This window comes from Lissotriton vulgaris, chromosome 8 (genome assembly GCF_964263255.1).
Source record: "Lissotriton vulgaris chromosome 8, aLisVul1.2, whole genome shotgun sequence".
Taxonomy (NCBI): domain Eukaryota; kingdom Metazoa; phylum Chordata; class Amphibia; order Caudata; family Salamandridae; genus Lissotriton; species Lissotriton vulgaris.
In genome coordinates this window covers 1169713175-1169734714 of record NC_141696.1, presented here as the reverse complement: position 1 = coordinate 1169734714, position 21540 = coordinate 1169713175, and the positions used below count along the sequence as shown (strand labels likewise).

The window sequence follows — 21540 nt, the reverse complement described above, 5'->3', positions numbered from 1 at the left end:
AGAAGATTATTTTACATTTAATTGCCACTACCTGTCTGAGAGTGCAAGGGCTAAGACTCGGCTGGCAGTGAATGCCCAGTTGTCAAATTCTTAAAAAACCTGTTTGTTATGCACGTTGTTATTGCTTTACCTCAGATCTCGTGGAAAGCGGGCCTTATTTGCCCTCTTAGTTTGCCCTTGTCTCAAAACAGTCCTGTGGTATGGTTGATCACAGGTGTTTTTGGCCCTCTAAAGAGATGCTCAAAACATCCATATGTTGGAGACCAGCTGATTATGCTGGAATTCTGGTAAGAGATCAGACCTGTCAAGTTCACAAAACCTATGAAGCCCATTTGTTATTCATCATCAAGAAGGGACTATGGATGAATGTACTGCAAAGTACAATTCAGTACTTTGCGGTGCTCATACTTCATGCTACACCCCAGCCTATGAAGGGGTACTTCCTTTTTTTAACACCTCTACCCCCCCCACAACTGGTCCCATGACCCTCCCTGCTCACCGCCGCCACTCATTGGCAGCATTTCCTTGATTCCACCACACCCGAGCAGCTCCATTGCTCCCTACTTTTCCCACCACGTTTTTTAGGTCTCGCCTACACCAGCGCACATGCGCTGCATAAGAGGGCCTTTAGCCATCGCTCTCCTCATTTTCAAGCACACACTCGTGCTTGTGGCGGCATCCACCTTGCGAGAGCGAGCAGGGGAGCGTCACGAGTGCAGTGCTTGAAAATGAGCAGACTGTGTGCGCATTTTTCACTGTCATCATTTCGCACATTTTCTATCCTACTTTCACCTGTATGTTTTACATTTTTCTCTTCGCTTTCCTTTTTTCTGTATTTCTTTCCTCTCTCACCTAATTTCTTTGGTTGTTTTCTTGCACATTATTAAAAATAAATCCTATTCCATTCCACGCAAATATCTACTTTACTTTGAGCACAATGTTCTTTTATTTGGAGAGAACGTAATTCTTCGTAGGTATACAATACTTGTTAGTGTCAGGGGTACTTGTTATCTCTCAGACGTAATAAACGCCCCATTGAAATAATTTTACTGTTTCAGGAATTTAGGATTCTCTGTGCACCAGCGCCTACCAACCATTTTAAGACGTTCCGCACTATAGTATTTTATTTTGTTAATCGAGTGTTTTGAAAAATCGTGCGTAACGCCAAAGCTTTGTCTTTCATCCACTTTGCAGCGCTTCGATAGACCACATGGCTGTAATATGCTCTCATATTACTTAGAAGTTTTGCCTCCATCAACAACATCCCGTTTCATCAAAGAATGAATGAATGGGCCTTCAATTGTGTAATTTCCTGATGTATTTAATTAATTGCATTTCCTGATGTGTTTAATTAAATTTTTTTTACATTCTTCTGTGCATGGTCTGCATTGGACCACGGGAGCCATGGTTTCATATCAAGAAGAGAAAGACAGAGCTTATCTGCAGTTTATATCTGTATATAAATAAGAGTACAATAAAAATAAAACCTGTTGCCAGGGACCTTTTGTTTCCATTTCTATGTGACACGCAATTGTCTTTCACTTTTTATGGATTTGGCATCTAATGATGGACTTCACACGTTTTAGTGGCCACAATACCAGTCTTCACTGCTTCTTCGCGTCTTTACTCGGACTGATCCCCCAGCAATGAATGAAATTCACTACAAGAGCATTAAAAAACAAGCATTGGCATAGCCAATAGGTCTCACCTTTGGAATCTTATAAGTATTTAATTATGCAGCACAATATCCTTGGTGCAACATCAACTATTGCATAGCTAAACACTTATAAGGTCCCAAAGGCGAGACGTATTGGCTATGCCAATGCTTGTTTGTTATAATTTCATATTAACTTTTTAGAATGGCCAACAGCAGCAAGTTGCTACCAGGCCGCTACCATACAAAAATTTGCTTTTAGGCACAATTGAATTTATTCTTTTTTATTTACTCCTCCAAGATGCGCGTCTCCCATCTTGGAACAGTTAATTTTTTACGAATGGTGGCTGCGATATGATGTTTGCACGTGCATGCGTGGTGCCAAATGAGTGCATACAAATTCTTGCTCTTGGTCACCGTATCAACATGATGCATTACTTTTCATGCATGATAACGTATACATTACCTCCCTTTTTTGCAAATGCCGTTCAGCATTGGCAACAAACATTTATTTTTTTGGCAATGTTGAATAGCATTGTCAAAAAGCATTGGCAACGTCAATAGGTATGCATTGGCAAATCCAAAAGGTGAGACCGATTTGTTTTGCCAATTCTTGTTGGATCAGTCGTTAAAATAAGTTGTACTTTTATAAGCTACAATGGCAAAGGTACCAACCTGTTCCGCCGGCCCAAGTATTTCCACCAACATGGGGTACATTGTTAGGATCCACCTGCCCATGTTTTGGGGAGCTTACATCCAAATTGCTCTCTCTCTCGACTGTTATCTGAAGGAATACATTGAAGAAATTAATATTTTTGCAAACAAATAACATGATTTATTATCATTGAATGTGTTTTTTACATAAACAGCAATCGTTGTTGTTTCTGTGTGTCTATCTTAACATTTTAACCTGAATCCAAAGAGTACTGCAATAAATGAAAACAGCTTTGAAAATATAGCAGTACTAAGGAAAACACACTAGGTCTATTTTGAAGCATTTTTCACCCCTCTAGGGTAGTGGAATGTTATTTTGCTTAATAATTTACACATTGAGAAAGAAAATCTAAAGCAGAATTATTTGTGCTTCAAATTTAGGATTATATGGCTTTACAAGCCACCATCTAAGGTAACGTTTAGGTAACTAAAACCCACAATTCACCTTTATGAGGAATCAGATGCAACTTAAATGGGCTCCTGGATTTCTTGTCATGGAATTAGGGATAACTGGGGTTGCGCCCAGCACACCAATGGGGACAATGGCCACAGAGGGTATAAAGAAAAAGAAAGGTTTCTTGTAAAACGGAACTACTGGCCACCAAAGGACAAAGATGCTGTATTGCTGAAATAATCTTTCTGTCACATAAAGGACACAGACTGTCAACTCTCGTCCAAGGCAACAATTAGGACATGGCGACTAGTTATAAAAGGTTCTATTCCAACAAGCACAATGCAGGACTGTACTACGCTGCTTGGGGTGCATCTCAAGGAGATACTCTAAACTTAGAGGGTTTGCATTGCTCTTATATATCCACATATTGAGATCCAGGATCCATATCATGTATATATATTTCTCCTTATGGATAGGTTGTAGAGTTCCAGCAATGAAGACATAATTGTGCGGAACGATTGTTATATCACCACGGTCTTAGAAATGAGTAAACCAGATTATTAAGCATCAATCAAAGGCGGAGGTGACATTAAGGACCTGGTTACAAAGTGACAAAGATGAAATGTATTAACTTCCTTTTAAACTGTTTAATCAATTGTATTTCTTTTATGACAACATTGTCGAAATAAAGATGGAATGATGATGAAATAACCCAAAATGCATAAAAAAGTTAATCTGGTGTGGCACTATAACATCACAATAATGACTTCAGGATACCCACAGATTCTCCCTATAGAAGGCTATTTTCATGTATGATTTACTACTATAAGCAATTTTTCTCAATTCATTTTATACGTAAAACACGATTCGGCATTCCATAATTTTGGCCTCATCTGTGAAGATGTTTAATAGCGCAATACACAATATGACGGAAAGTATATTGTGAATTCTCTTACAGTCGAGAATCAAAATATACGTTGATGTTCAAATCCTAGCAATGGAAATTCAGCTTTTTTGTCCTTCTGAGGTTGATAATTTGAGTACAGGTAAACGCACCTGTGTTTCTGTTCCACTGGTTTTGGGGTTGTCTGCAGAACGTCAACCCTCACTCCTCAATTTACCCTCTTCCTTATATATTTCCCACTTCATGGCTTCATTGCAGTGTTTGCCTTTTAGAAGACTTTGTAGTACCGTCGACCTACTTTTTTTTAATGAAGTTTTCACATATAGATGGTGGTTACAGATAGTAATTTTGACGTGTCAAATTACCTGTAGAAAATGTAACCCAACTTTGCTTTATGTAATTTGACACGTCAAAATGTGGGTCTATTCATATTTTAATCTCACTTCTCCCTAAAGAATTAAGTATAATCTTGAAAATCTCGACTTTTAGTGCATACCCCTTTAATACAAAATATTTAAAAATAAAATGATTGAAGATTCCAAGGAAGTAGAGTTTTCAGCCTTGTCATTTATATACAGAAGTTGTGATGGTCCATGAAAATCAATGAGACCAAGGCTTGCTATACACCTGAAACAAACTGCGACCGCATTCAAACAAATTTGCTGATCAAATAATGTTCAGGTGTTGGACATTGGCAGAGACCGACACCACTAGCCTTCAAATTCATTCTGGGCATTGAATTATTGATAATTCCTGAAACATGGCCAAAATATCAACATAGCCAGTGACGACAATCTAGCAAGCAGCTGTCACTGTGCACTCATAACGGCTGATGGTTGTGGTCAGAGACAAACTACATAAGAAGATGTGCAGTAGAACAGTGAGGCTTTGTCATCACAAATCATAAACATGGAGAGTTACCCGAGATTGTGTCTTACCACATGATTCCCAAAAAGTGAACAAGCTGAAGTGAGCATACTAGAGGTGGAGATGGCAGCGAAAGGCTCGTAGTCCAAAATTTCTTGCAAGCCAACCAAAATCCACATTAAAGATCACTTACATCTGTTTCCAGTTCACAAAAAGGCATCATATATAGTTCGACAGTCTTTAGTTTAGTCTTTTCCACTATAAAATACCATTAGATAACACTCAAGCACTAACTAGGCTTATATCACTAAATAATAGCTTAGCGGATGGAAGAAAGAACATTAGATGGGAGTCGAGACTGAAAGATCAGAGGGAAAGTCTATCAGGCCTTCTCCCTCGGATACATTTAAAATCCACCCTATGATCTCCCAAGGGCATTTACCTGTGAACGACACTTCTCAAACAAAGTCTTTCTCTTAGGGGTGAGGTTATAAGTTCAAATGAAAGGAAGAGGAGTGAGGGTGCATCACCACACAACAAGTCAGTGCTTCATCTCAGCAGAGAACAAGACCTGTAGTGCTCGCATTGGCTGAGGCAACTAGTCATAAGTTGGCTAATTTGGAGACTTCTTCCAGGATCCAAAACTAGATGCATTTTCTACAGGCTCTGGCAAAGCCAAGAGGCCTGGCTTTAATGTGTGGAGGTTTGCAAACAGCATCTGCACATGCCTGCAATGGCAGATTTACCGGTTATGCAAAACTGTGACACCTGATCAGTTTTTTTCAAGGCGGCAGACCCCAGGGGGTGCGTCAGCCACCTCATTACATCTGGTCTTGGGAGGGGTCCCCCGGATTTGCCCACAACAGTTGCAGAAACTTTGGGATCCGATTGCCTGACTCTAAAATGGCATCGGTCGGGTGCTTTCATGCTTAGGCATGCGCCTTCAGCCTAGGTCGCAGAGCAGGCCCCCTAAGTCTCCTCGCCTGCCCCATCCTTGGTGCATCACCCATTGCCCCATGTGCTGTCCAGTGCAGTCAGTCTACAGAGCAGAGATGAGTCACAGGATGCTAGGACAGCCGTGAATCAGGGGCCAAGTCATTGGCACTGTACAGCAAGTTCTCTGCGCCTTCCCAACGTGCTACCACTACACTCCCTCACTTCTCCGCAGAGAGGCCCCGGATTGACGCTGTGCTCCAGTCCCTATGCCGCCAAACAAAGCACTCATCACCAAGGTCTTTAACCTCTTCACCCCAGCCACCTCGTGGGTGGTCCAAGTGGGTAGGTCCCAATGCAGACATGATTTAATACATACTATGACCCATGTCTGCCTGCTGATTACATTACTAAGGGCCCATTTACTGCAGCAAATGTATGGTTGGACCAGAATCTTTTGCCCGTCTAACCTCGCCGCCTCTTGACCGCACATTAATCAGATAACTTTGTTCGACTACTGGAATATATGCCCCCTTCTTCTTATTATATTTCTCCTCACTACCGCTACCCTAGCAGCACCTTCCTCCTCCCCCCCACCACCGTCCTCATCCTCAATTTCCCAACATGGGCACCTCTCGAGTTAAGTCTGGAATTAACTGCTTCAAAATCATTTATCCCCCTAATCTGTCTAAAGCTTCAGCAAAACTGTTCAAGGATAACACCATTGAACGTTTTCCTGATTCCCTCTTTGTTGACCAATTCTACAATGGTCATCCTGGGAGGTTCAAAAACAACTTCATATTTTTTACTCATGACATCCCCTCCTGGTCCACTAGCTTCTAAATATTCCTCAACGTCACCTCCTCCTCATCTCTTTCCACATGGGAAACAGCAAAAATTTTTACCCTCTACTTGTTTCAACGGCTCCCTCACTATCGCACTTCATAACAATGGTACTGTCTTGATCCAAGCTAAAAACACCTGTCTCTCTCTCTCTTTGACCACCTCTTCCACTCCCTACTTCCCTCCCCTGTGACTGGGATCACCCTTGATTCTTCATCTAGCTCCACCCATTTCTCCCTATCTCGTCCCCGAACCCCACTATACTCCATTAGCCGCTCCCCCGGGAGGCACAGGCTGACCCTCTTCCCCTGTTCCCTCCTCTCCTATTCCTCCCCCCACCCATTGTGCACCCCCCCAACACGTCTGCCATACCGCTAGCTAATACTCTCTTCTTCCACTCTCCACCGTCCCAGTATTCCATTGTTACCCCCTCCCCTCTACCCCTACCTGCCAACCCCCATTTAGTCCTCCTCTCCTACAACCTGTTCCCCAAGCTAACTTTCCATACATTCCTCATATTCCCTCCTCTTCTCTTCTTCTTACCCGCTCCCCCCTCACCTTGTACCTCAAATTCTTCACTAACCCCTTGCATCTCCCTTCATCCCCCCATTCCTCCAGTAATGCAGCTCAACCCTCTATCCCCCCTTGGTAATCACTTCCCTTTCCCTCCCTCGGACCCAGTAGATCTATTTGCTGTCCTCAACTACTCTACAATCCAATCCCCCTCACTCTGCCTGGGGCCCTTCCCCTCACATCCACCCTTTCTAGCTTATGGGACCATTCCAACCACTTCCCCTCTCTTCTACCCAAACCTCCTGCCATTCTATGACTCCCCTCTTTCCTCTCCTTGCTTGCCGCCCTCCCTCCTCATTCCGCACCAATTTTCCCCTAATTACGACCTCAATTCTTATCCTCCCTACAACATCATCAAAGATAACTCTCTTTTTACTTCCGATGCACCAACAACTGCTCTCAACCATCATCTATCTCCACCTTTGAACCTTGTACCCCAACACCCCCTCGCAATACCACCTCTCCCTGCCCTCCATCGCCAATTGCACTCCCTCCTGTACCCATCAAGCCACCTAACTTACCGTGCTCAGCCCTACTCTCTCTGGAAAATAAGTTAGGATCTCTCATCACCTCCACCCCCTTCCACTTTCCTCTCCAAGTAACACTACTTTCTACACTATTCCGATCATCTCTTCTGTCAGAACTTATTTGTCTGCCTTCTTCCTCCCGGGCACCATCTTGCAAGAACAATATGCCCATCACCCCTCTCAGCCCAATCGCCCCGTCACCAAAACAGTCTCATCAGAGTGGCGCTGTTTGCTCCAAAACTGCAGATCTGCAATGAAACACAAACTGGAAATGTCTAACACCATCATCCTTCACAATCTCGACATGTTCTTCCTCACATAGACCTGGTTCAATTAGACCACTCATTCTATGTTTGATCTTCTGTTACCCACCAACTACTCTATCTTTAGAAATGACAGAACAGACAAAATTGGGGGAGGTGTTGTAATCATCTTTAGAAACTCCTTTCAACTTAAGCCTTTTCCTAACAGCTCCTTCTGTTCATTTGAATGCTTATCTCTTGAGCTTCAAGTAGAACACTGCTCACCCTTCAGATTCCATGTAATTTGCCACCCGCTTGGTGCCTGTTCTTCTTCTTTTTTAGAGGAACTCACCGACTTCATCAGCAACCAATACTCTCAAAGTTACAGACATATCTTCCTGGGAGACTTCAATCTTCCCTGGGGCTCATTGGAAGATTCCTCTGCTAATATGCTGGACACCTTTGTCTCAGTAAACGATCTTATCCAACACTGCACTGAAACAACACTCTAAGGCTCAATTCTAGACCTTATTATTTCTAAAGCAAACATGCTTACTATTGCTATCCTTATTCATGTAGACTAGTCTGACCACTTCCTCATCCCCTTCTCTCTTCACCTATCCCACATGGCCAACCTAAAAAGACTACTACCTGGTTCCGTAACACTAAAAACGTTGACCTCAATACTCTCTGTGATTCCACTATGCTATCACTTCCAATGCTAGACCTGAACTTGGATGTCAACGATCTCACCTCTCAATGCCTCTCAGTCCTTGCAGTAGAAATCAATAATGTTGCTCCTCTCCAAAGCAAAAATAAAAGGCCTATTCCCTCAGCAAATTGGTTCAACAAATCCCTTAATGAAGAAAGGAAGAACCAGAGAATCCTGGAGAAACGATGGAGACAAGCTCCACCCACCTCTAATCTTGCTACATTAGGTTCAACAAGATCCAAGTATCACAAACACATCTTCCTTGAAAAAGCATCACACTTCAGAACCCTCCTCGACTCAGCCAAAAACGGGCGTAAAAAACTATTCGACCTCATCAAAAATCCAAGCTGCTCTCTCCCAACCTCCAAGCCGGAGGATTCTCCAAAGAAACCAGAGGAATTTGCTACATTCTTTGACAAAAAAGTGAAATCATTGGTGGATCAGGTCATTCATCCTACCCCTGAAGAGGAGAGTAAATCCTTAGTCATTTGGCAGAACTTAGACACCATCTCTGAAGATGCCCTCCTCAAATGCATCCTCAAAACAAAGCCCTCCAACCATTCTCTTGACCCCATCCCTAGTGACATTGCCATTGACTTCTACACCCATACTCTTTCTTATTGGACCAGTCTGAGTAACCTCTCCCTCAGTCAAGGCTCCCTTCCTGTTACCTTTAAAACAGGACAGGTTACCCCTCTTAAAAATCCCACCACTGATGCAAACAACCTCAACAACTTCCACCCCATCACTAACCTCCCTTTCTGTCGAAAATCACAGAAAGATGTGTAGTGAAACAACTTTCCCGTCATATCAAGGACAATGATCTTCTTGACAATTTCCAGTCTGGTTTCATTCAAAACTGTTGCACTGAAACAGCCCTGCTACAAGTGATTGATGAAGCGCTGCGTATACTCGATTCAGGGGGGTCTTGTCTTCTGATTCTTCTTGATCTTTCTGAAGCCTTTGACACTATCAATCACAACACTCTCCTTAACACTCTTCAGCAGAGAATGGGTATGAAAGGCACAGTGCTTAAATGGTTTGCCTCTTTCCTTTCAGACAGATCCCAAATGGTCAAAATAGCGAACAGTCTTTCATCTTTATTGGCAGTAGGTCAAGGTGTCCCTGAAGGCTCTATCCTTGCACCCACATTGTTCAATCTCTATTTGGAATCTTTGGGAAATCTCCTAAGTAAATCTGGGATTCTCTACCATCTCTATGCGTATGACACCCAAATCTACCTTAAGGTGTCCTCCACACACGATCTCTCAATCCTCAACTCTTCTCTCTACTCTATTCAAAACTGGATGTTAACTCATCAATTCATTCTGAATCCCTCCAAAACAGAATTCCTTCTCCTCTCAACCTCTCTCTCTCCTCCTCCTGTTCAATCTTGGATGGATCAGCTGAATCTGCTTAACAATAAACCTATTGTTGTCGACAGCGCAAAATCCCTGGGTGTCTTACTCGACAAAAGGCTCAATCTACTCTCCCACATCAAATCCATTGCAAAGAATGCTCAATACCAACTGCGCCTTCTTTGGGGGATTCAACGCTTCTTCCCAGAGCAAGACCTTAAAACCCTCGTCCAATCGCCGGTTCTCTCTAGATTGGACTACTGCGATTCTCTTCTTACTGGCCTCCCCAAATCCCAACTTTCCCCTCTTAAATCCGTTCTCCATTCAGCGGTTCGTTTTTTATTTGGGGCCAATCGAAGTGACCACATCACACCCATTTTGTCTTCCCTCCGTTGGTTTCCCATCAAGGCAAGATCAATCTACAAGACGGCTTGTATCACCCAGAGATCCTTGCACACTTCCTCCCCTCGCTACCTGGCGAATAAACTGAAAATCTCTGGAGGCTCTAGACCGTCTCGTAATGCGTAAAAACTACTGCTTGAGCCTCCCACTTTCAAAAGGGAAAGATCGATGGCTCAATCCTTCTCAGGCTATGCGGTGAGAATCTAAAACTCGCTTCCACCGCAGCTCCACACCACTTCCTCTGCCCGGAGATTCAAAAATGACCTAAAATATCTTCTCTTCCGAAGACACTTCCAGAACTAATACACGCCCTTTCAAGTCCCTCAAGGAAGTTCTTTCATTATTGTAAATGTTGTATTCTATGCCTGTACAAGTGTCATCCCAGTGTGTTTTTGTGTTTTTGAGTGACTGCCATCTATTGCTGTATTATACCTCTTCTTGTATCTCATTCGCTTCTGTAAAATGTACATTTGTAACATTTTCCTCATGTAACGTAACTGGTCCTTTTGTGAAGCGCTCTGACACCTTTGGGTAAGGTCCGCGCTATATAAATAAATAAATCAGTTGGGCTGCTACAGAACATACATATAGAACAGTGCTCACCACAAATGTTAAATTATTTTCCAAGAATGCAATTGGGGGGGTTAAGGAAAATTTTGGTGAGCACTGGAGAGGAACAAGATCGTGAGGACTAGCAACTATAAAACATCCTGAATTATGCACATTTTTCCCACCACTTGTTTGGCAATCCTGACTTTTGCCATAGCTTTACTGCTTAGATAGTAGACTAAAAGAGCACCCTTAGAAGGGAGGGAGAGGAAACTATTTTATTCACCCCATTCTTTTTAGGTTTCGCCTATTATCATTTGCTTGCGAATGTAATAGGCGAAAATTCAAGTGCTCAATCGACTAGTCAAACCACTGCGGTTTTCTCACAGTGCATGTGAGTCACGTGACCACAAAAGCGGGTCACGTGACCACACAAGCATGAGCATCCCCCTAATCCGCCTGCCACACTTCCCCTCCCCTGCCTCGCATTCCCGCCCCCCCACCAGGCTCTCCCGCCCCCATCCGGCTTCCCTCCGCCCTGCTTTTACTGGTATTTCTCTGGTTACTTCATGTTTACATTCCCAGCTGTTCTATTTCACTTTACCACTTTATAAACAAACGTTTTCATGTATTTTTTCATGTTGTTCCGCGCACAATACTACAGACAGTCCTCTTTCTATTACCTGTCACAATGCTTATTACGCATGCTCACGGCTCACCGGGTGATTCACACCACTCGATAATGACACCACGGCGTTTAATCATGTTTTCTAACATTTTGTTCGAGGTAAGCCTTTTTGATCCCCACTTCACCCCCGACACCGCACCAAACGGGCACACTCCTTTATGATAATTTGAACGCATGCGAAGAACGTTTTTAATTGACAACGAACATGGTTCGTTATTGTTTCTCTATCACCTACGAGTCGTTTTCAGCACCTCCCACCTCGCACACTTTTCACTCCTTTTTTCTTATCAACACTTCCGACCATGTGGGTCGATTGCCACGTCCGTGGTTCATTGACTCGGACGTTTCTTTTTTTTTTCCTGCACGTTTTGTGGCTTCTGCTGACTTGCTCGAACACTTGTTCTTCGGTGCTAGACTATGCGCCTCCAAAGACATTTTGGGCTAGCTCTCTCACCACCTCGTAGACGCTCTTTATTGCGTCCCACTCTCCCCCGTCTCCCACTCGCTTGCTGCTCCCCCTCCCCCCACGCCTCTCACCAGACTTCATTGAAATGCACGCTCACAAGCTGCTCCCCCGCTGCTCGCCATATGCTCGCTCGCTGCCCTGCTCCCCCGCACCCCACACAGCAATGCCACGAGCTTGTTTTTCCACCTTCTGTACTTCGCCGCATTGGAGGGGGTGGCGCAGTCAGCACCGGTAGTAGGTCTCTCCAATCCCTTTCCTTCTCTTTCGGAACCTCATTTGGCCGAAAGGCATTTTATGGTCCTTGCAGCTGCACTTCGTTGAGAAAGCGATGCCGGTCAGCCTTGCCAGCACTAAAGAAATAGCCTGCCGAACTCTCCTCAATCGAGCTTTTGGGTCTTTGAAAGGAATGTCAAACTAGTTTGAGTCCTTCCTTTATGTCTATGACTTCAGCCGCATCTCTTTCCTGTAAATAAATACCGAGTGAGATAAGGGCTTTAGTAGTACCCTGCATGGCACCAGTGCAGCGATTCCAGAATCCCCGCCTAACTGGGGGCAATAGTGGGAAGAGCCATTGCAGCAGCCGTTCCGAGGGTCCCGGGTATAAAGTTGGCACAGTCTTTATTATAAAATCATAAAACGAACAACCTCATTTAAAAGCACACAGAGTTACCAACATAACAGACAATACTGCAAAAATGTTACAGCTTTTTACAAAAAACGTTCAGTGACACTGGGTTTTAATTAACCCGCATTGAGGGAAACGTGCTTCTTCCCCTCTGGATCTATATTGCACTCTAGCTCTTTGCTGCTGCCCTCCACCCTGTCTTCGGTCTTACTTCCCCCGACCCACACCATCTTTCTGTTGTCTCCCACTCCCTTGTACGTTGCGTTCTATCCAGATGAATGCTGCCCCCAACACCATATTACTATTACAGCACTCTGGCCCACCATGTTGCTCGCCTCCACGACCCTGCAATTTGTTTTTTTTGTTGGCTTAGCTAGTGCCGCTTTTACAGTGCGGGTTACAGCTGCTTTTATAGAGCTTAATTTGTGACGGGATAAGTGCCGGGGCTCTGATTATGTGGCAGCTTTTATTGAAATGTTTCTGTTAGCCTGCCTAAGAAACAGCACAGAAATCATAATATTCAGGAGGACATGTTGTTTAGAGGGAAAAAGCTGAGACTTTTAGCACTCGTGTTTATTTTACTTTGAAAGGATCTACAGACGCTTTCACCATTTCTGGCCTAAAAGAGTTTCTTAGGCGGACTTTGGAATCCATGCATGTCCTTTCCAGGCCATACCAGCCTTTTTTTTCTCCATGTTGCTCCGCCACTCCCTCAGTGTTGTGCTTGCCCTTGTGTGCTTCACCTCCCACGCATTGCTTTTTTCCCTGTGCGCTTCTCCCGTTCCGCGTTGCTCTCTTTCTCCTGGGTGCTTCTGTTCTCACGTGCTCCACGTTGCTCTCTCTCGCCCTGCTTGTCCAGCCGCCATCCTCTCTGATCTTTCCCGCACCAGTACTTTCCGTGTTACTTCCAGTGTTGTGCTTGCCCTTGTGTGCTTCACCTCCCACGCATTGCTTTTTTCCCTGTCCACGTTGCTCTCTCTCGCCCTGCTTGTCCAGCCGCCATCCTCTATGATCTTTCCCGCACCAGTACTTTCCGTGTTACTTCCAGTGTTGTGCTTGCCCTTGTCTGCTTCACCTCCCACGCATTGCTTTTTTCCCTGTGTGCTTCTACCCGTTCCGTGTTGCTCTCTTTCTCCTGTGTGCTTCTGTTCTCACGTGCTCCACGTTGCTCTCTCTCGCCCTGCTTGTCCAGCCGCCATCCTCTATGATCTTTCCCGCACCAGTACTTTCCGTGTTACTTCTGAGCCCAGCTTTCGTTATTTCCCTCCACCTGCCTTAAAAAAAAGCTTTGCCACTGCTTTATTTTTCTTTATTTACGAGTACAACTTGGATCAGTAAATGAAAAAAAAAAATTCACGCGCACGCTGTAGGTGCGTTCATGTATTGTGCTTTTACCTACAAAATTACACAGCTGCTGCGACTGCATATTAGCATCTTTATTTTAATGGGGGGGTGCCTCTTTATCCATGCTGCACAACATCGTTAAACAAGCATTGGCATGTGTTTAGTTATCCAACACAATATCCTTGGTGCAACAACATCAACTGTTGCATGGCTAAACACTTATAAGTTACAAGGTTTAGCCATGCAACAGCTGATGTTGCATCAAGGATATTGTTCTGCAAAACTAAATAATTATAAGGTCCCAAAAGCGAGACCTATTCTTTCTCTCACTCTGTAATGCTCTTTCCCCTCCCGACTCCAGCCAATGCTTTACTACAATTGTGAAAGCTTTCCAGAAAACAGTAGCCAGATGCCCGTGCTAATGTGACCCTACGATTAATCTCGGAGGCTTCTTGGAACAGTTTATTTTAAACAGTATATTTAAAGCCTTGCCGTGTTTGTCTGTTTGCTTAGATGATTTATATATGACTACTGTGACGCTGGGCCACTAAAGCACTGCAGCACTGTAAATATATATAAATACTAAAAATGTTTAGTGAAATTCAGAAAGTACAGACAGTCACAATAACAAGCACTGGCGTTGCCAATAGGTTTCGCATTTGGAAAGTTGGAGCTATTGGTTTTGTAAATGACATTTTATATTTATATATTGTTATTGACAATGCCAATAACAATATATAAATATAAAATGTCATTTACAAAACCAATAGCTCCAACTTTCCAAATGAGAAACCTATTGGCAACGCCAGTGCTTGTTTAACAACAGCACTGAGTTTCAATGCCGGGATGGACTTCCTATTAAATCGTCTGACTAATGAGGTTCTGCATGCTGCATTAAAGGCGTTGGGGTGGCCCCCTGCTGGTTTTATGGCGGCCCCTAAATTACAGGGTAGAGGCATAACGCAGGCCCCTGCTGCACAGGTTGCATCCAACCTCCTGAGAGGCCCCTATGCTTCAGGGGGACCCATCCATTCAGCCAAAGGCCAATGAAAATCTGAGAGATATGTGAGACTCAGGGACTATGTTCCCTTCAAGGTGCTCGTCTGCATGCACACACAGCCTTCACCAAGCGCTCAGAATTAATCAGAAAACGTGCAGTTAGCTGGAAGAATTAGGAGAGAGCCTGCCTATTGCTAGCAGATTGTCTTTTGGAATGACGATCAGTGTGAAAGGCAGGGAAGGGGATCACAGGTGAAGGACCCCTGTGGTGGGAGAAAGCTGCACAATAGCCTGGGCATGTAGAGCACACACGGGGGCTACCTAGGAACCAAGCATGCGGTATCAACTTAAACCGCCTGTTTTACTATTAGCCTGGGGGTGGAAGCTGCACAGAGGGGCTTTCGCAAGATCTGCCTCTTGCCACATCTGTGTGGCCTAGAGCACAACATGTCCTGCTTTTTGAAGACATTAAAAGGGACCGAGCTGTGAAGTGGCAGCGTTTATTCGCTGGGCTGTTGGCAAGGAGGAGCTGTTGCTAGGGTTACCACCTTTCCAGGAGGAAAATACCAGATATTTGTGGTGGTTTAAAAATAGGACTGCAAACAAAATTGAATGCATTAGTAACAAGGCTTTTCTGCCTTTGTTTACCTTAATCATTTGAAGGGATTGTCAACTCTGCTCTGGAACACATTTGAACATGTTTTCTATTTATATTTCCTGTTTGAAGTTGTACAGACATAGGCTAGAAATGTTTGCTTTAAGTGATTGTGCTTATTTGTGTACCGCCCGGGACATTAAAATACAAGTGGTAGACAAACAACAAGTTGGCTACCCTTGCTGCAGTCCATCATGCACCCTTTACAAAGAAAGTACATCACCTGGAAATTATGCAGCATGCTGCTGCACATTTTGTGGTAGTATTACCTCATTATTTTGTCACATTTAAACTTGTTAACACTGTTTGGACACAGGCTGCACCTTATTAGTAGTGGTTAAACACTCACATGTAGCAATAAGCAACAGAAAGGTGGCCATTCAATTCAATTTGCAAAGGGCCTTTCACTGTAAGTAACACATGTTGTTGCATGTTTAGTATCTTTTGAATTGTTTGAGCTAGAAAATCATTTTTCATGTTAAAATTTGCAGCTTATGCAGTAGATGATGGGTTGTGGCAAACACATAATTATGTGAAACAGCTGCCCCAGCACAATCACATAATTCCAGTGGCCCTAGAGGTCAGTGACCAGCACCCACTACAGAAAGTAGGCATGGCAGAAGCCCTCTTGTTAGCTGGTGAGATGCTAACCTGAAACAGCTGGCAACCTAACTTATTCACTGACAATACTACCCTGCTGTAAGTTATTCACTGCCTCCCATCCCAACCACTCCTCTGAATGCAGAACATCTTTGTAGCCATTCAAATCAAACTCCTCCTTTTTTTTTTAACTTTATGGGTTTAGATTATTAACTTTTGGGAAAGAAACAGTAATTAATTTTCAAATGTATAATGTTGTTTCCTGAACGAGGGACTACATGCAACATAACCAAAGGTATTTTATGACCAAATATTAGAAAGCATGAGAGCAGCACGGGAGCAAAGGGTTTGAGTTTGCTGAGATTTTTGTGGCAGTTATAGAAGAAGGAAAATTGTACTTGTACTTCAAGCAGCATTGGTTTGAGGTTCAAGGTAAGACCATTTTTGTTTACGTTACCTAGGGTTGCTCATTTCAGGGTCAGACTTGGACAGAAAATCGGTTGAATTAGATAGATCTTGGCAATTGTTGATAATCCTTATGTGTTCCTGGAGGGTGTACCACAGCTTGAGATGTTCTGAAATTGAACAAGTAATGGAGTTATGTCATTTCTTCAATGGATTCCACACTGGTGGATCTTGAATATTCCATTGTTCAAGTCCAGAGACCGCTAGCAGTGACAGACCAGCCTACAAATGAATATAAATATGCTTGCCTCCCGATGGCGACTGAGAGGGTAATTAGAATCACATCAAAGCACACCTGAGGCACTTGGTAGCTTGTACACAGCATTTGCTAGCTTAGGGATGCGTTGCATGTCGGCACACGCAACCTTAGCTGTGGTGCACAGACACCCTTCTCTGCCGCACACCGACAAAAAAAATCAAAGGGAGCCTTGCTCAGGGACCTCGTCACATTCTCGGTATGGGGGAGGGGTGTCTATTTGTGTTAAGCTGCTGTTACAAGGTTCAAATTGTTCCTTATTGGAATTTGCTGAAGATAAAAGGGATTCTAAAGCTGAATTTGTGCAGGACACTTCCTGTGCCTTAGCGCCTCCCTTCCAATCACCAAGTGACAGGTGCTGGGCCCTCACAAGTGCATGTTCCCCCTATGCAGGGTTTTGAGCAGAGCATCCATCTGCCCCTCTGGGCACAAATCAATTTAATTTGTTTATATGCCACCCCAGGTGGGAGGTTTTGGTGGAGAGAGGTGTATTCAGTGGAGTCGCAGGTGCTGTTGCTCTGGGGGTATTTTTCTTGCTTACATTAGAATCTGTTGCATCCTGGCTGACACACTTTGTGTACTAAAACACAAGGAGTGACAGATTTGAAAAAAATGGGGCCAAGCTGCGACAGAAGTAACTCACTGCACGCATTTACAGGTAACCAAAGCAGAGGTCAGGGTTGGTCATTTGGAACTGTAAGTGGACGGCTTGTACTACAACTTTCAGAATTGTGCCTCTGTAATAACCAACCATTCTGCAACGTTGGAAGTCCCTTTTCATTCGACCCAGGCAAGAGAACAGAATGAAATGGATGCCCCGGCAACAAGTGAAGTAGTGTGGCTCACTGGTTAGAGGCGGCAGACCAGAGACCAGAGGACGGCCCGGGACCAGGGTTCGATTCCCGGCGCGGCAGGTTTCTGGACCAGGGTCAGCGGACTTGATAATTCTCTCGCCTCGGTGCCCACTCTGATCAGCGATCACACTCGGCAACTCTGGGCATTAGCTTGCCTCATCTTCACTAACGGCCCCACCAGACCGCCGGGGATGCCTGGTCTCACCCTGGAGATACCCATTAAGGGACCATCTCTCAGGGAAGCCAGGAAGGGTTTCGCAGCGGTCGAAGCGCCTTGGGACCCTACGGGTAAGTAGTGCGCTATATAAATGCCAATACATTTACATTTACAAGCCGCCGTCAAATATTACTCCGAATGCTGTTTCTGACGGCCTACGGGTGCACGCACGCCATCTGCACGTCACAGGTTCAGGTGCCAAAAATGCGCGCCATTTATAATAACCAGATACCTGTCGGCTGAGAGGACTTTTTATGTCTACATATTTCTTTGATCCGTGTGTCACACAGTGTGCTGGTCAGAGTACTTTAGTTACAACTTGGCAGGGCGCCTTAAGAGAAAAGGAATGCGGCCTCCAGGCACTTGATACCCTTATGTGTGCGTATCACGAGGGGCAGAGAGCATTAGCTCGGAGAAACACAAGGCAGTTAGAATTAACAGCTCAGGACAGCGATGCTAATGGATTTAGGGAGCGTTGACAAGTGCCGATTGGCATTGCTGCTAAGTGAAATCCGTCCCCTCCATCAGCGTTTACCACCCTGAGGGGGCATCTGTGGTTACTCGCTCGTGCACAACCCTCGTCAGCTGTCTGCCCCGTCCACGGAAGCCTCTGCGTCCATCGGCGCACATTCTGCCCGCTCGGAGATGAGAATAGCGCCTGGCCACCCAGTCGGCGCTCTAAATTTAGGCGTAGGGAGGGCGCGCAATGCTCGACTCGCTGTCAGTGCGGCTGCAAAGGGCCCACGATGCTTAGCCTCATAATAAACAGGAGGCCATGTTGTGACCGCGGGTTCGCTTGCGTTGCATGGTGAACAGATATGCTTTTGTGCGAAATATATGACAGGCGGACTCTGAATAGTGCCGCTGACTTTAACCTCTTCTCTGCCCAGGCCAATGAAAATAGAGCCAGGCCAGCTTTCAGCGAGCATGTTACTAAGGACTGAAAAACAAGCCAGCATGAGCTATGGTTCGAAAAAAACAAATACTATTTGAAACTGCAGTGTTTTGCTTCCACATTTAACAAAATGTTGGGTTTTGGCTTACTATGTATTTCTGGCCAATGTAAATTGCCAGGGCTTCAAGATAATTAAAATCATACTATTGGCATGGATGGATGTACATATATATATATATATATATATATGTATATACCCATGTTACCGGCATTATATTGGGACGTGTTACATAAAGTATCGGTGCTTCAGATTCAGCACCTCAAATGCTTAGTTGTAGATTCCTCTTTTCCCAAGTTATTCCAACCAAATTACCTTCTTTATACCCTAGAAACTTGAAATGCTTAAGCTGAGTTTCTACACGAGCCTCTTGCGTCCTCGAATGATTAATCGAATGATGAAACGTAGTCCCTGGCCGAACTTTGCGTGCAGATACCTATCTTATATATTAAGACACATTGAGGTTCCAAATGCAGCATTCTACTTGGAGTAAACAGAGCTATCACCCCAAGAGGAGAAAGAGGGAGGCAATCAATTAGAGTACATCCTCTCATTGAACTGCCTCGAAAACAACCTCCAGGTGAATGAGGGTGCGATCCAAAGTGTGCCAAGCAGGGCCGGACTGCAAAACAAAAAGGAGCCCAGCCAAAATGCTCAAATCAACTCCTCTTCCTTTGTCGCCTCGCACCTTTGCTCTCCATCCATCCATCCATCCATCCATCCATCCATCCATCCATCCATTACTTTCTCTCTTCCTTCGGCTTCCCTTCCTCTCTTGCTTGAAGCCTCCCAGTGCCTGCTGCAGTTAACCTTGAGGAGCTGATAATGTTGCAGAGACACCAGGAGCGGCCCAGAGCTTTCAAAACAGGCATTTGAGGGCTGCATACCACAGGGGAAAATGTCTGGTGGAATAAAAGGCCTGTTCGGCCCTGGTGTCAAGAATCTAGCACTGTATTTGGGTGTCAAAAAAGTTACATTTTTCACGACACTGGTCCCTCAGCCCCTAGGGTGTGATTCTTCATCACTGAGCCCCCTCCCTTACAGATGTGAAGTACCATACGACAGTAAAGGAGTTCTGCTTTTTGCTGTGTATAAAATGATGAGACAACTAATGGAAACGGCTGGCGTACCTTTCAAGGTGGCTGAAAGTACTTGAATACATTGTCTCAAACCTATTCTATGCAGGGGAAGTGGTGGTATAAAAAAGTGTGTATTATTAATACCTCATTTGTCCGGGTCGTTACTGTATTGAGCCACCCGATGGTAACATAGCCCCTCCCTGGTCTTATGACAAATAAATATGCCATCAAAATGCAATGAAATACTTAGAAACCCTGGCACTGAAAGGGTTAAAACAACAGGGGAAGTTATTCAACCGTAAGTGATGGTCACATGTTTCGACCTTTTGCTGGCCCATTCATGTGTAAAATGCCGTTGCTCAGGACCGTGATCCCTATAGCTCACTAGGTGGTAGAATATTTTGCTACAAGTGGGACAGGGAGTACTACTGGTCATTTTTTGTTACATGGCAGGTCTGAGTGCCAGGTCCGAGAGCCAAAATTGTGCTTCTGAGGGATGAACTAAAGTGTTGTGTGTGTAGTTGGAGACTGTGTCCCTCAACAGTGGAAGGGCATTGAGGGGACCTAGAGCCAAACCCAGTGGCAGGCATTGTATTAAGCCTTCAATTGCCACAATGCCTTCAAATGCCAAAGCTCACAATCATGGTCCTGTTAGAAATGGGATTTTTGGTAGGCTAGGGTATGTGCCAGAGCCAGGCAGAAACCACCACTCTAGTCAGGATAAGGGAATTACACTCCAAAAATAACCCCTGCTAACCCCTTGGTAGCTTGGCATGAGCAGTCAGGGTTATCTTAGAGGCAGAGTGTAAAGCATTTGCACATAACCAACAGTAATACATTGTAAGCACCACAAAAGGACATCACACCAGTTTAGAAAAATATCCAATATTTTTTATACTTAAGACAAGACCCAAAATGGTAAACATCCCCAATACAGTACTCTTCGGTTATCAAAATATGCTTGAAAAACAGTTCCTTGATGTTGATAGCTCCGCCTGGGGCTATCACGGCATCATGAGCAAACAAATCCAAACAGTTTTGGCTGACCGCAGTGTCGCGGGCAAACTACGGTGTCAGAAAGACCCGCAAACAGTACCTTTTAGAAATGCAGGGCGTCGGCAACCTCTCGTTGAGCTTCCGAAAGCACGGCATCTGCAGGTGTCGGTTCCGGAGGTCGGTGCAGGAGTCGTCGCGGCCCTCAAAGTCACATGTGTTGCAGATCGATTTCCTCTCTGTTGGAGTCAGGAGTGCAGGCGGCAGGCGCTGCGGTGCGTAGTAAAACACACAAGATGATGGACGGAATGTTGCACAATGGCAAAACATTCACCCCAGTCACAGATCTGGGATTAATCCATCGTTATTTTGCTCACCAAGCCACCCCAGTTCAGACATGGCCATATGCAAATCAGTCTTGACCCTGTGCCTCATTGGAACAGTCCAGCCCGAACTGCCAAGCCATGTCTTTCCTGGACCGGAATCAAGCATCCTTGGACCGCTTTCTGGCTATCAGCCGTCATCGGCCAGGATAGCCTAACTCCAGTGGCCTAGTGAGCACGGGACCCAAGTCTGGGCATACCCTTCCCACATAGGGTGAACAGCAAAACACACAAGATGATGGACGGAATGTTGCACAATGGCAAAACATTCACCCCCAGTCACAGCTCTGG

General features: G+C 44.6%; 1 protein-coding gene across 1 annotated transcript in view; it reads right to left on the bottom strand.

The window, feature by feature from the left end:
- Window positions 1-21540, bottom strand: part of VWA8 (von Willebrand factor A domain containing 8) — a 1363176-nt gene that overhangs the window by 207722 nt on the left and 1133914 nt on the right. Inside the window, exon 38 of the mRNA XM_086935029.1 lies at window positions 2330-2438. Within this exon, the coding sequence (XP_086791155.1) occupies window positions 2330-2438 (109 nt within the window). The remainder of the gene's footprint in view (window positions 1-2329; window positions 2439-21540) is intronic.